This window comes from Erinaceus europaeus, chromosome 3 (genome assembly GCF_950295315.1).
Source record: "Erinaceus europaeus chromosome 3, mEriEur2.1, whole genome shotgun sequence".
Lineage (NCBI taxonomy): Eukaryota > Metazoa > Chordata > Mammalia > Eulipotyphla > Erinaceidae > Erinaceus > Erinaceus europaeus.
In genome coordinates this window covers 21924735-21941123 of record NC_080164.1, presented here as the reverse complement: position 1 = coordinate 21941123, position 16389 = coordinate 21924735, and the positions used below count along the sequence as shown (strand labels likewise).

General features: G+C 43.0%; 1 protein-coding gene across 4 annotated transcripts in view; it reads right to left on the bottom strand.

The window, feature by feature from the left end:
* Positions 1-16389, bottom strand: part of SPAST (spastin) — a 61673-nt gene that overhangs the window by 43706 nt on the left and 1578 nt on the right. For 2 of the 4 annotated variants that reach the window (XM_060186826.1, XM_060186828.1), the window contains exons 2-3: positions 7830-7916; positions 5747-5830 (exon numbers count right to left, since the gene is read on the bottom strand). In XM_060186826.1, the coding sequence (XP_060042809.1) occupies positions 5747-5830; positions 7830-7916 (171 nt within the window). The remainder of the gene's footprint in view (positions 1-5746; positions 5831-7829; positions 7917-16389) is intronic. The other 2 variants (XM_060186827.1, XM_060186829.1) reach the window with 1 other exon arrangement.

Sequence of the window (16389 nt, the reverse complement as noted above, 5' to 3'; positions counted from 1 at the left end):
AAAATTCACATTAGTGAAGACTCATTAAAATAGTAGAAGAACAAGTAAATGACTACATTCAAAGCATGCCTTGTTAGCAGGAAGAATATACAGTAGCAGCATACTAGTCTTTCAGATTTATGACCTCATGTGTCCAAAGTCTAATTCTTGGCATCACTGGGTGCCAAAAATACAAACAAAAAAAACAACCCTCATTCAACAAAAACAAAACACCCTCATTCAACTTTGGTATCATGGAAGTTACCACGATTATCACTACCGTCACCAGCAAACTGCTATTAAGTAACTCACATTTCCAAGATATTCAATAGAAAGAACAGCATGGAGATAACATGCATATGACCTCTATCATACAGATACTTATTAAACATAGTTGGTGAGGGGGCTGGTGTGGTGGTTAGTTAACATTACAGTGCACAAGGACCCAGGTTCTATCCCCTGGTCCCCACTTGCAGAGGGAGAGCTTCACAAGTGGTGAAGCAGTGCTACTGCTGCCTCTTCGCCCCCCCCATTCCCTCTCTTCTTTCTGTCTATATCCAATATAATTAAAATTCAATAACTAAAAAGTTGGTAACTTATAACACCAATAACTCCATTAAGAATTAAGAAAGACTGCACAGTGGGGACTAGGCAGTGGCACACCAAGTTAAGTGCACATTATTATACACAAGGATCCGAGTTCAAGCCCCTGGTCCACACTTGCAGGGGAGAAGCTTTATAAGCAGTGGAGCAGTACTGCGGGTATCTATTTCTGCACCTCTCTCCCCATTTCTGTTTTTATCAGAAGAGAAAAAATTAAAAATGAAAGGGAAAAAATGGTCATGTGGAGTTAGCAGAGTCATTGCACAGACTTAGAGTACCAATGATAATTCTGATGGCAAATCAGTACTGCACGGCAGACCAGGAAGTAGCACAGTAGATAAAGCATTAGACTCTAAAGCAGGAGGTCCTGAGCTGGGTATGAGAGTGGTGCTAAGTACACTTGCATAAATAAAGGTTTCTGGAAAGGGACCAGAGAAATTAGTCATAGCAAGTGCCTCTGCTATTACCTCCAAAAAATAGAAATGAGTGACCAGGGATTACAATGGGATCGGTGCTGGAGTTTTTTGTTTGTTTGTTTGTTTTGTTTTGTTTAACCAGAGCAATGCTCAAATCTGATTTAAGGTGGTGTTGGGGATTGAACCTGGGAGCTTTGGTGACTGAGGCAGGACTTTTTTTTTTTCTTTATTGAGGAATTAATGTTTTACATTCAACAGTAAATACAATAGTTTATACATGAGGCATGACTTTAGACATAATCATTATGCTATCTTCCCAGCCAAGGAGAAATGCTTTTTTATACTTAACTCTTTACAATTTCGTAGGATGTGCCTATTCTACCTTTTTAAAATATCAAAGATTTAAAAGAATTTCATTTCAACAGTCTTCCCACTTCAAGTAACCATTAAAAGTATTAGTTTAGGCCTGTTCCATAATCTGGGTCTTTACATTTAGTGTCTGAGGTCCAAGAGGGTAGCAGTATGAACTTCGTTATTTTAAATCTCTGCTGCTCTCTCCCAGCTGTAACGAATCAGTCCATATTCCCAGATGAGGACTAGGGGAAATAAAATAGTGTTTACACAACAGACTTTCTTGTCTGATAAACTAGAGGTTAGAGCTAAGCTGTGCTCTACTTAGAAACAAAAACTGAGAACATACTGCAATTACAACCACTTACTTGATGGCCACAGAATTAAATAAAACTATAAAGTACCTATTCTGTCTCATTAGTAACATGGACTTCATTTTTAAAAAATTTTTTATGTTTATTTATTTTCCTTTTTGTTGCTCTTGTTTATTGTTGCTGTTGTTGGATAGGACAGAGAGAAATGGAGAGAGGAGGGGAAGACAGAGAAGGGGAAAGAAAGATAGACACCTGCATATCTGCTTCACTGCTTGTGAAGCGATTCCCCTACAGGTGGGGAGCTGGGGGCTAGAACCGGGATCTTTAGGCTGGTCCTTGCGCTTTGCACCATGTGCGATTAATTCCACTGCACTACCACCGGAGACTCCCTGGGGACTTCATTTTTAAACTTAACTTTGCAAAATACTACGAGTGGTCACAACTGATTTTTTTTTTTTAGAATTACTTTATTTTTTTTTACTTAAAAAATTTTTTTAATTATCTTTATTTATTTATTGGATGGAGACCGCCAGAAATTTAAAGGAGGAGGGGAGAGAGACAGGGAGAGACAACTTCAGAACTGTTTCACCACTCACAAAGCTTTCCCTCTGCAGGTAGGGACCAGAGGCTCAAACCCAGGTCCTTGTGCACTGTAATATGTACACTCAACCAGGTGCACCACCACCACCCCCCTTTTTTACTTTTTTAATTTACTTTATTTATTTTTGTGAGAGATGCAGAGAGAGACACACACAGAAAGAAACACCATAGCACTGCTCAACTCTGGCTTACAGTGGTGCGGGGAAGATTCATTTTTTTCTATATGAGCAAACCAATGAGTAAGTGAAAAATGCAGCATACATATACTAATTCTCAAACTCTTATTTGTAAATTCAGACATGCTTGGCTTGTGGTACAACCACATTCGCCTTTGGGACAGGTTAAATAGCAGCTCTCTTCTGCACAAAGCACAAAGTACTGCACAGTTTTTTGTATTCTAGAACTGGCTGATACAATATACCCTAGAACTTTTTGTTTGCTAACTTTTTGTTACTTAACAGTTAACTTTTTGTTAGTTAACAGGTAGGTCATCTGATTTTCCTCATTGATAATAACTCTTCAAATCACCATACAGAGAAAGGAAGTATCTGTGCAGGTAAAAGATATAAATTAACTGCACTGAAAAAATATTCAAATTTGAAAATAATTTTGTAAATGTTGTCTCAATTAACCCTCTCTTCAATGAAATAAAGCAAAAATTTCACATAATTATTACCTAGTAAAAATAAACAGAAATGAAATCCTGTAGCCTGGAAGGATTGAGTTCCAGGGCTCAATCCCCAACATCACACGAGCCAGAGCGATGCTTTGATTATATCTACTGTCAATAAATAAATCTTTAAGGGGCTGGGTGCTAGTGCACCTGGTTGAGCACACCTGTTACAGTGCACAAGGACGGGGTTTGAGTCCCCGGTCCCCACCTGCAGGGGGGAAAGCTTTGCGAGTAGTGATGCAGGGCTGCAGGTGTCTCTGTCTCTCTCCCTATCACCCCTTTCCCTCTCGATTTCTGGCAGTCTCTATCTAATAAATAAATTAATATAAGATAATATGAAAAAAATCTTTAAAAATATGCAGGGAGGGGGAGTTTAGGGGGTGGTGTACCTGATTAAGTACATTATGTTATCAAGTACACGCTATGAAGCACAAGGACCCACACCTGCAAGAGGGGAAGATACTCTGTCTTCCCCACCCTAATCAAATGATCTCTGTCCTATCATTAATTAATTAATTAATTAATTAATAGGGAAAAGTGGTTAATCTTGCAGTCACTGAGCCCCAGAGATAACTCTGGTGGCAAAAAAAAAAAAAAAAAATCACTTAACTCTTATATGAGTCTGCCTTCCTATTAATATCATGAGAACCTTAGAGAGAGATGTTATCCAGTATACCAGTGAATCTGTTTGCTCAACTTTCAAATATAACCATAATTCTAACATCACTATTTCTCCTGCTCTCAACATGGACCAAGTTGCCATCATTTTCTTCTCTCAGACCTGTACAGAGTTGTCCTACTAAGTTTATCTTAGTCCATATGTAACACAGCCCTTTTAAAACATAGTCAGACTGTGTCATCACTTTTGTAAAGTCCATTTAACTGAGACCCATGTGACAGGTGGTGAAATCTTGGAATTCATGGGGCTCTGCAGAGCCAGAGTTCTGAGATGACCACCTCTTTCCTGCTCTGCTCATGAATCCTCTGACTTTGTTTCTACTAGGGTACATAGTTCCTCTACTGATTCTCAGACACGACAGGCATACTTTCTGAAGGCTTTTAAATAAAACTATCATTTCATAAGACTTAAATATTTATTTAAGAGAGGAAAAAGAGGAAGAGAACCGCAGTATCACTCGGGCACGTGCAATGCCTAGGATGAAACTCAGAACCTCAAGCTTTAGAGTCCAATACCCTATCCACTGTGCCACCTCCTAGGTTACAACTCTTACTTTCCTCTGGACCATTCTGCTACCTGCATGGCTAACTTATGTCAGCTTCTCAAAGAGCTATATCCTGACCATTCAATTTCAACTAAAATCCCAAACCACTTTTTTTTTTAATATTTTATTATTTATTCCCTTTTTGTTGCCCTTGTTTTATTGTTGCAATCGATGTCGTTATTGTTGGATAGGACAGAGAGAAATGGAGAGAGGAGGGAAAGACAGGAGGAGAGAAAGAGAGACACCTGCAGACCTGCTTCACCGCCTGTGAAGCAACTCCTCTGCAGGTGGGGAGCCAAGGGCTCGAACCGGGATCCTTACGCTGATCCTTGCGCTTTGCGCCACCTGCGCTTCACCCACTGCGCTACCGCCCGACTCCCACCATCTTCTGATACACAATTCACAGTTACTGGGTCTTATGTTCCCTCCACATATATACAGCTTTGTAGGTTGGTTTGTTTCTCTTGGGTCAGGGAGACAGCACTGCAGTTTATGCACCAGACTTTTATGCATGAGGTTCAGAGGTCCCAGGCCTGGTATCACTATAAACCAGAACTGAGCAATGATCTGGTAAAATAAATAAATAGAGGAAGAAACTATTCAGTATTCAGTTTTGCTCTAATTTTTTTTCAGTCAATAGACTGAAGATAAATAATTCATAAAAATACATCTAATCTTTACCAAAGAGGCTGCATCCTGTCACGCCAGTGTGTATGGGGAATCCCCCAAGTCATTCTCCATCCTAACTAGATATCCAGAAGGCATCCACCTCACTCTGACAGCCTCCATTTCCTAGTCAGCAGAAATATGCTATTCTGTAGCTTCACACGCGCTCTTTTTTTTTTTTTTCTTTTTGCTTCCAGGGTTATTGCCGGGGCTCGGTGCCTGCACCACGGATGCACTGCTCTTGGAGGCCATTTTTTTGCCCTTGTTGTTGTGCTTGTTGTAGTTGTTATTGTTGTCATTGTTGTTGTTTTAGATAGGTCAGAGAGAAATCAAGAGAGGAAGGGAAGACAGAGAGGGGGAGAGAAAGACAAGACACCTGCAGACCTGCTTCACTGCCTATGAAGCAACTCCACTGAAGGTGGGGAGCCAGGGGCTTGAACTGGGATCCTTATGCCAGTCCTTGAAATTTGCGCCACGTGCGCTTAACTCGCTGTGCTACCGCCCCGCCCCCAACTTTCTATATACAGTATAAAAACTCTGAAATACAGACTCACTAGGTATAAAAAGACTGTGAGTACTCAGAAGACAGGCAGACAGTGATGTTCCTACTCCACTCCCTCCTTTTAAAGGTTACATTTTAATGAACAGACACATAGCATTTCTAGGAATAACAACAGCCCCACAATTTTTTTTTTCTATCACCAGAACATCACTGCTCTTGCGTGAATTTTTCAGACAGAGAGACAGAGAGGCAGAGAGAGAATGAAAGAGAGCACACAGCACCGAAGTTTCCTTCAGTGTAGTGGGTGCTGGTCTTGAACCTGGGTCATACACATGGCAAAGCATCACACTATCCAGGTAAGCTATTTTTCCAGCCCCCAAATACATTTCATTCTAGTTATGCAATACAGTAGATAATACCTAGAAGTTGTAAACGATCCTTGGCCATAACCAAATTAGTCATCATTTTAGCTTGAAGGCGCCTCGCTCTTTCACAATGTTCACCTGAAAGGAAAAAAATTATTAAAATATGTATTTTAGCACCTAATATTACATCAAGATAAAAATATCACCCCAACTAATCTCATGGGGAGTAAAAATATTTATTTTAATTTTTTATTGGATAGACAAAAAAAGAAATTGAGAGGGGGAAAGGGGATAGAGAGGGCAGGGAAGATAGCATAATGTTATGCAAACAGGCTCTCATGCCTGAGGCTCCAAAGTCCCAGGTTCAATCCCCTGCATCACCATAAGCCAGAGTTGAGCAGCGCTTTGGTGTTTCTCTGTCTCTGTGTGTGTGTCTCCGCATCTCTCTAAAAAATAAAACTATATATATATATAGTCAGAGATGAAAAGAGACCAGAGAGACACCTGCAACCCTGCTTCACCACTTGTGAATCTTTCCCACCTGCAGGTGGGGAATCAAGGGCTTGAATCTGGGTCCTTATGTACTATAAGGTATGCACTTAAACAGATGTGCCACTGCCGGGCCCCCTAGAATTCAAAATCTTTATAAGGAAGTAGCCTGGGGGCCCTGGTTTGGGGCACCGGGGTAAGCACACATACTATGAAGCAGACCTGCACAAGGATCCTTCTTCAAGCCCCCGGTCTCCCACCTGCATGGCTGGGAAAGGGGGAGCGGATCACAGGTGTCTTTCTCTCTCCCTCACCATCTTCCCAGCCTCTCTCAATTTCTTTCTGTCCGATCCAATAAAAATGGAAAAAACTGGTTGCCAGGAGTAGTGGGTTCATAGTGCTGGAACAGAGCCCCAGGAATAATACTGGATGCAAAAAAAAAATTTTAATTTAAATAAAAGCGGGGAGCTAGGTGGTGGAACACCTGGTTGAGTAAACATGTTACCACATGCAAGGCCCCAGGTTCAAGCCTCCGGTCCCCACCTGCAGGGGGAAAGCTTTGCAAGTAGTAAAGCAGGGCTGCAGGTGTCTCTCTCTCCCTCTCTATCTATCTCTTCCTCTCAATTTGTGGCTGTCTCTATCCAATAAACAAATAAATATAGTAATTTTTTTTAAGTGGCACAGTGTATAAAGTTTTGGACTCTCAAGCACAAGGTCCTAAGTTTGACCCCCAGAATCCCGTGTCAAAATAATGCTATTGGCAGGTAGCACAGCAGGTTAAGCGCATGTGGCACAAAGTACAAGGACTAGCGTAAGTATCCCGGTTCAAAGCCCCAGAGCTCCCCATTTACAGGGGAGTCACTTCACAAGAACTGAAGCAGGTCTGCAGGTGTCTTATTTTTCTCTCCCTGTCTGTCTTCCCCTCCTGCCTCCATGTTGCTCTGTCCTATGTAACAACAAGGACATCAATAACAATAATAATAATTACAACAATAAAAAACAAGGGCAAAAAAATGGAAAATAAATAAATATAAAATTTAATGCCATTGTTCTCCCTCTTTCTCTCTGATTCCTGAATGGATACAGAGAGACATTGAGAGAGAAGGCAAAGGTCAAGAGGGAAAGAGACAGAGAGACACCTGCAGACCTGCTTCACCACCACTAGTGAAGCATTCCACTTGCAGGTGGGAACCAGGGGCTTAAACCTATGTCCTTGCACACTGTAATGTGTGTACTTAACCAGGTGTGCCACCGCCTGGCCCTGCATAATATTTTTTTAAATTTATTCATAAGATAGGAGAGAGAGAGAAAGAACCAGATATCACTCTGGTACATGTGCTACCGGGGACTGAACTTGGAACCTCATGGTTGAAAATCCAGTGCTTTTTCCACTGTACCACATCCCGGACCACCATAATAATTTTTTATGGTTGTCACTGGGGCTTCACCAATGACAAGGCCAAGTTTTCAGATACAAAGAGAGGAGAAGAAACCACAGAACCCAAGCTTCCTTCTAAATATTAGGGAACAGGCTCAAACCTGGGTCCTGCCCATGATGACGAACTGCACTAACCAAGTGAGCTCTCTTGATGAAGAGATGGACTTGAAATTAGGGATGCCTACTAAACAAAAATAAATACAACCTTACCTTGTCCTGTAACTATGACAGCTATTCCTTTTTCAAGTTCTTCAATACCTTTCTTATACCATTCCACAGCTTGTTCCTTTTGTCCTGCTTTAAAAATAGAATTATATACATGTATATGAATACTATACCAAATACTCCCCAAATCAAGCTGTGAATTCACGGTACATGAAAATAAGGACTGTAATTAACTAAGAGAAAGATTATTATATGACTTCTTAGCACCGTTAGCATCTTCACATGTATACAAATGCCCAAGAGGGACACATAAAGGTCAATGTCTCAGGACAAGGTGGTGGTGCACCTGGTGAGCACACATAGTACAAGGCACAAGGAGCCAGGTTAAAGCCCCCATCCCCACACCTGCAGGGGGGAAAGCATTGCAAGTGGTGAAGCAGTATACAGGTGTCTCTGTTTCTCTCCTTATCATCTCCTTTCCTCTACATTTCTGGCTATCTTTATCTAATAATAAATAAAGGTAATAAAAAAGAAGAAGAAGAAAGAAACTTCCCAAAATGTTAGGATTGTGTAAGTAGGTAATGGGTTGGTCTCTTAAGCATAAAGGTCCTCAGTTGATCCCCAGCATCACGTGTCAGTGAGGCTCTGATCCTCTCCGGGCCTCTCTCTCATTAACAACCTTGGGAGTCGGGTGGTAGCGCAGCGGGTTAAGCGCCATGTGGCGCAAAGCGCAAGGACCAACGTAAGGATCCCCATCTGCAGGGGAGTCACTTCACAAGCAGTGAAGCAGGTCTGCAGGTGTCTATCTTTCTCTCCTCCTTTCTGTCTTCCCCTTCCTCTCTCCATTTCTCTCTGTCCTATCTAATAATGACAACATCAACAACAATAACTACAATAACTATGAAAAACAAGGGCAACAAAAAAGGGAAATAAATAAAACAAATAAACCTTAAAAAAAAAAGTAGGGCAGGGGTAGGTAGAATAATGGTTATGCATGCAAAGAGATTCTCATGCCTGAGGCTCTCAAGTCACAAATTCAATCCCCCACAAAAATATAAGCCAAAGCTGATGAGTGTAGTCGTCGTCATCATCATCATCATCATCATCATCATCATCATAGCAATCTTTTTTAAAGGATTAGCAGGTCCTGGTGGTGGCGCTTCTGACTGAGCACATACATTGTAGTGCACAAGGACCTGGGTTCAAGTTCCCCATCCCCATCTGTAGGGGGAACTTTACAAGTAGTAAAACAGTGCTGTAGGTGTTTCTCTCTCTCCCCCCACCAGAGTACTGCTTAGCTCTGGCTAAGGGGATTGAACCTGGGACTTCGGAATTTCAGGCATTTGAGTCTCTTGGCATAACAATTATGTGATCTCCCCTTTCTCTTTCAATTTCTCTGTCTCTATGCAAAACAAATTTTAAAATGTATTTTCAAAGACAGGCTGGGAAGATAGCACACTGGTTAAGCAAAAAACCTTTCAGGTCTAACGTACTAAAGGTCCCAGGTTCATTCCCCAGCGCCACCATTAAGCCACAGCTGAGCAGTGCTCTAGTTAAATAAATAAATAAATTATATATTTACATATGTATATATATGTGTATATATATATATATTTCTGAGTCCCTTATTTGTTTATCACCTCTTGTTGATACATACAGCCACCAAATTGCTATATTGGTGAAGGAGACATATATATATATATATATATATATATATATAAAATTTGTCTCCAGGGTTATCAATGGGGCTTGGTGCCTACACTACAAATACACTGCTCCTGGAGGCCATTTTTTCCCATTTGTGTTGCACTCTTTGTTATTACTGTTATTGTTGTCATTGCTGTTTTGTTGGATAGGACAGAGAAAGACTGAGAGAGGAGGGAAAGACAGAGAGAGGAGAGAAACCTGCAGACCGGGGGACAGGTGGTGGCACTTCTGGTTAAGTGCTCACATTACAGTGCTCAAGGACCCAGGTTCAAGCCCCTGTTCCTCACCTGCAGGCGGAAAGCTTCACGAGTGGTGAAATAGGGCTGCAGGTGTCTCTCTATCTCTCTTCCCCTCTATCACCCCATCCCCTCTCAATATCTCTGTCTCTATACAATAATAAATAAATAAAAATATTTAAATTGAAAAAAAAAGAAAGAAAGAAACCTGAAGACCTGCTTCACTGCCTGTGAAGTGACCCTCCCCACACACATACACACACAGGTGGTATGCTGGGGGCTTGAACCAGGATCCTTATACTCACTGCTCCTTGTGCTTTGCGCTATGTACGCTTAACCCGCTGCATTATCACCCAGCCCCCATATATATTTTTATTCATTTATTTTATTTTAATGAAGAAAGATAAAAAGAGAAAGACCAGATCACTGCTAAGCTCTGGCTTATGCTGGTGCTGGGGATTAAGCTCGGGACCTTGGAGGCACAGGCATGAAAGTCTTTTGCATAGATAGCATTACGCTACCCTTTCAGCCCAGGAAATCCTATTAAGGGAGAATTTATTTGTGTATTTATTTTTTTTTAATATTTATTTTATTTATTTATTCCCTTTTGTTGCCCTTTTTTTATTGTTGTAGTTATTATTGTTGTTGTCATTGTTGGATAGGACAGAGAGAAATGGAGAGAGGAGGGGAGACAGAGAGGAGGAGAGAAAGACAGACATCTGCAGACCTGCTTCACCGCCTGTGAAGCGACTCCCCTGCAGGTGGGGAGCCGGGGTTCGAACCGGGATCCTTATGTCAGTCCTTGGTGTATTTATTTTTTTAATGTTTTTATTTTCTCTTTTGTTGCCCTTGTTTTTTATTGTTGTGTTTATGATTGTTGTTGTTACTGATGTCACTGTTGTTAGATAGGACAGAAAGAAATGGAGAGAGGAGGGGAAGGCGGCGGGGGGGGGGGGGGGGGGAGAAAGACACCAGCAGACTTGCTTCACCACCTGTGAAGCGAGTCCCCTTCAAGTGGGGAGCCCGGGGCTTGAACCGTGATCCTTACGCTGGTCCTTGCGCTTTGCGCCACGTGCACTTAACCCACTGAGCTACCGCCGACTCCCTGTATATTTATTTTTTTAAAGATCTATTTATTCAGGGCTGGGTGGTGGCACACCCAGTTGAGTACACATGTTACAATGCACAAAGATCTGGTTCAAGGCCCCAGTCCCCACCTGCAGGAGGGAAGCATCATGAATGGTGAAGCAGTGTTGCAGGTGTCTCTGTCTCTCTTCCTCTCTATCTCCTTCCTCTCAACTTCTAGTTGTCTCTACACAATAAATAAACCAAAAAATAATGAAAAACTTTATAAAAGATCTATTCATGAGAGAGTCAGCGGATCACTCTGGCAGATCCACTGTTGAGGATCAAACACAAGACCTCAGGCTTGAGGGTCCAATATTTTATCTGCTGGCCCACCTCCTGAGTTCTTTTTTTTTTTTTTGCCTCCAGGCTTATTGCTGGGGCTTCGTGCCTGCACTAGGAATCCACTGCTTCTAAAGGCTATTTTTTTCCTTTTGTTGCTCTTGTTGTTTATTGTTGTTGATATTGCTGTCTTCATTGTTGGATAGGACAGAGAGAAATGGAGAGAGGAGGGGAAGACAGAGAGGGGGAGAGAAAGGCCACTTGTGAAGCGACTCCCCTGCAGGTGGGGAGCCGGGGGCTCAACCGAGATCCTTACGCTGGTTCTTGCGCTTGACAAGTGCGCTTAACACACTGAACTACCAACCATGGCCCTTGCAATTTATTTTTTTATTTATTTTATTTACTTATTCCCTTTTGTTGCCCTTGTTGGCAATTTATTTTTTAATGTTTTGTCACCAGAGTTATCACTGAGGCTTGATGCCTGCACAATGACTCCACCATTCCTGGCAAAACCTTTTTATCCCCCTTTCTTCATATCATTTTTTTTAATTTTTAAATTATCTTTATTTAGAAACAGCCAGAAATCAAGAAGGACAGAAGTGATAGAGAGGGAGGGAGAAAGACAAACTCCTGCAGCATCGCTTCCACACTCATGAAGCTTTCCCCCTGCAGGTGGGAACCCGGAACTTTGTGCACTGTAATGTGCACTCAACCAGGAGTGCCGCCATGCTGCCCCGCCCCCTTTTTTTAACTGCTACCAGGGTTATCACTGGAACTCTGTGCCTGTACAATGAAAACAGAACACACTACTTCGCACTGCCCTTATTTTTCCTTTCCTTTTTTTTTTTTTGCCCCTTTTCTTTCCTTTTCAGTTTTTTTAAAAATTATCTTTATTTATTTGTTGGTATGCATGAGACCCCTTCTGTTTCATTTGGTTTAAATCCCCCCTGCTTAACACTATTCTATTTACATAACCACTTCATTCTATTTACATAACCACTGTTAACAAGTTCCACCCTCCCTCCAGGGCATTTGTGGTTCAGTGATAGGATTCTTGCCTAATCTGCCCCCTCTTTGTCACACTCTGATTTTCACCAGTCACTTTTCTCTCCACCCTCTCTGTGTCACATCCTGTTTCCACCTTACTTGGCAAGTATATATAAAGACAGCATTGTGAGTTTTACAGTACTGTACTTTGAGTTTAACTTAGCTCTTCTTAGATTGTGCTGCGTCCTGCATGAATAAAGAGATACTGCCTACAGCTCAACCATGAGTCCCTGGTCGTCTGTTACCCGCCCGTGAAGCCAGCCCGGCGAAAACAACATAACCCGTCGAAAACAACATTTATTGGCTAGAGATAGCCAGAAATCAAGCGGGGTGGGGGAGATAGAGAGAGACAGAGAGATGTTTGCAACACTGCTCACCACTTGCAAAGCTTTGCCCCTGCAGGTGGGGACAAGGGGCTCCTACCTAGGTCCTTGCATATTGTAACATGTGCTCAACCAAGTGCACCACCACCTGACACATCCCTTTTCTTTTCTTTTTTTTTAATATTTATTTATTTATTCCCTTTTGTTGCCCTTGTTGTTTTATTGTTGTAGTTATTGTTGTTGTCATTGTTGGATAGGACAGAGATAAATGGAGAGGGGAGGGGAAGACAGAGAGGAGGAAAGAAAGACACCTGCAGACCTGCTTCACCGCCTATGAAGCGACTCCCCTGCAGGTGCGGAGCCGGGGTTCGAACCGGGATCCTTATGTCGGTCCTTGTGCTTTGCGCCACCTGCGCTTAACCCGCTGCGCTACAGCTCGACTCCCCCCTTTTCTTTTCTTTCTTTTTTTTTTTTTTTGCCTCCAGGGTTATTGCTGGTGCTCGGTGCCTGCTCCACTGATCCTGGAGGCCGTTTTTTCCCCCATCTGTTGCCCTTGCTGTCGCCCTTATTGTTGTTACTGTTCTGTTGTTGTAGGATAGGACAGAGAGAAACTGAGAGCGGAGGGGAAGACAGAAGGGGAAGGAAAGATAGACACCTGCAGACCTTCTTCACGCTTGTGAAGCGATCTCCCTGCAGGTGGGGCGCCAGGGGCTCCAACCAGGATCCTTGCGCTTTGAGCCATGTGCATTTAACCTGCGGTGCTACCTCCAGGCCTGCCCCTCCCTTTTCCTTCCTTTTAATAGGACAGAGTGAAACTGAGAGAGGAGGGGAAGATAAAGAAAACAAAAGAGACATCTGTAGCCCTGCTCATGAAGCTACCCAGGTCCTTACACATGGAAACGTGAGTTCAGTTGGGTGTGTCACCACCTGGCCCCTGTATTTCCACCTCTCCCTTTAGACAAAGGATGGAGACAGAGGAAGAAAGACCCCTGCAGTACTCCTCTAGGACTTGGAAGTGCCTCCCCCCCTCTGTAGATGAGTCTGAGGGCTTAAACCCAGATGCTATACTTGCTCTGTCAGGTAAGCCTCCATCCAAACTTTTTTTTTTTTTAAACCGGAGAGGAGCCAGGCAGTGGCACACCCTGTTGAGTGCACATGGTACCATGTGCGAGGACCCAGGTTCAAGCCCCTTGTCCCCACCTGCATGGGGAAAGCTTCATAAGCAGTGAAGCAGTGCTGCAGATGTCTCTCTCCCTAACTTCCCCTTCCCCCTCAAATTTTCTTTACCCAATAAATAAATAAAATTTTAAAAAAGGGAAGAGACAGAGGAGAGACACCACAGCAGCACTGTACTGCTCATGAAGCTTCCCTTTTGTGTGTGCTACCACATGGCGACTGGGGGTTCAAACCTGGGTCCTTGCTCAAGGTGAAGTATGTGCTCTATCAGCTAAACTAGCTCCTCAAACCCTCCTTTTTTTTTTTTTTTTTAAATTAATGGCTTTATTTTTTTTGGCATAGATATTATGCTACCTCCCCAGCCCGTACTTATTTTTTATTATTTTATTCATTTATCTTTGCCACCAGGGTTACGCTGGGACTCAGTTCCTACACAGTGACTTTATCATTGCCAGTGACTATTTCTCCCCTTTTGCATTTGATAGAAAAGAAATGGGGGGGAATCGGGCTGTAGCGCAGCGGGTTAAGCGCAGGTGGCGCAAAGCACAAGGACCGGCATAAGGATCCCGGTTCGAACCCGGCTCCCCACCTGCAGGGGAGTCGCATCACAGGCAGTGAAGCAGGTCTACAGGTGTCCATCTCTCTCTCCCCTCTCTGTCTTCCCCTCCTCTCTCCATTTCTCTCTGTCCTATCCAACAACGACAACAACAATAATAACTACAACAATAAAACAACAAGGGCAACAAAAGGGAATAAATAAATAAAATAAATATTTAAAAAAAAAAGAAAGAAAAGAAATGGGGGCGAGGAGAAAGAGATACACTGCAGCACTACCCCACCACTCATGAAGCATGAAGCTTACACACACACACACACACACACACACACACACACACACGGGCTGGAATCTTGGTCGTCATATATGGTAACATGTGCATGCTACTGGGTGCACCACCACTTAGCCCTTTATATTTACTAAGTGTCAAAGAAAAATCCCAGGGCATCCTGCATGTGCCATTACTGTTCATAAATACTGACCTGATTTTTTTCACTCACCATTTCTTTTTTTTAAAAAAAGAACTTTTTATTTTATTTACTTTTTTTATGTTTTTCCCCTTTTTGTTGCCCTTGTTGTTTTCTTATTGTTGTTGTTACTGATGTCGTTGTTGTTGGATAGGACAGAGAGAGGAGGGGAAGACAGAGAGGGGGAGAGAAATATAAGACACCTGCAGACCTGCTTCACTGCCTGTGAAGCGATCTCCCCTGCAGGTGGGGAGCCGGGAGCTCAAACTGGGATCCTTACGCCGGTCCTTGCGCTTGGTGCGCTTAACCCGCTGCGCTGCCACCCGACTCCCTCATTCATCATTCCTTAGAGATGAGAGAAACAGAGAAGAGAGGCTGAAAGCAGACAGTGCAGGGTCACTGCACCCCCAGGGAGCTCTCCCAGCGCTAGGACCTGAAAGCAGGGTCTCACATATAAAAGCTCTACTGGATGAACTATTTCACTTCCTAAACAAATGGTCTTAGATATTCAGACTGTTAAACCCTTTGATTCTGACACTTATCATCCAAAGATCTATTCATAATTCTTTTTTTTTTTTGCCTCCAGGGTTATCGATGGGGCTCCTTGACAAAACTATGACTCCCCTGCACCCTGTGGCCATTTTTTCCCTTTTTTTTCTTCTTTTTTGTCTTTCCTTTTTATTCTAAAGGACAGAGAGAAATTCAGAAGGGGTGAGGGGAGAGAAAGATAGACACCTGCAAACCTGCTTGTGAAGCATCCCTGCTGCAGGTGGAGAAGCAGGGGCTCGAACCCAGGTCCTTGCATTGTACTATGTGCGCTAACCTGGTGCACCACCACCTGGCCCCTTAATTCTTATTTTAATCATAAAAAAATAATTAATTTACCAGATCACTGCTCAGTTCAGGGTTATCTTCACAGCTTAGAAATCTGATTTTGTGGGCTGCAAAGTAACTCACTTGGACAGTGTGCTTGCTTTGTCACCGACACAACCTGGCCTCAGCCCAGCCCGCAAAGCTCAGAAGGAAGCTTCAGTGCTATGTTGTCTTTCTCTCTATCTCTACCTGTGTACGTCTCTCATTTAAAAAAAAAAAAGGGGGGGGAGTTGGGCGGTAGCTCAGCGGGTTAAGCAAAAGTGACACAAAGCACAAGCGAAAGTGGCACAAAGCACAAGGACCGGCTTAAGGATCCTGGTTCGAGCCCCTGGCTCCCCACCTGCAGGGGAGTCGCTTCACAGGCAGTGAAGCAGGTCTGCAGGTGTCTGTCTGTCTCTCCCCCTCTGTCTTCCCCTCCTCTCTCCATTTCTCTGTCCTATCCAACAACAACAGCACCAATAACAACAATAATAACTACAACAATAAAACAAGGGCAACAAAAAGGGAATAAACAAATATTTAAAAAAATAATATAAAAAGGCAGTATGGATGGGGCCATCAGACAGCTTACCCAAGAGAGCACATACTGAATACTTGACTATGTACAATTTGGATGCGGGAGTCAGGCGGTAGCCCAAGTGGGTTAAGTGCAGGTGGTGCAAAGCAAGCACTGGCATAAGGATCCTGGTTCGAGCCCCCGGCTCCCCACCTGCAGGGGATACTTCCCAAAGGCATAAAGAATAGGAAAACTATGGGGGGGGGATGGGGCACGATGCTCTGATGGTGGGAATTATGTGGAGTTGTACCCCTCTT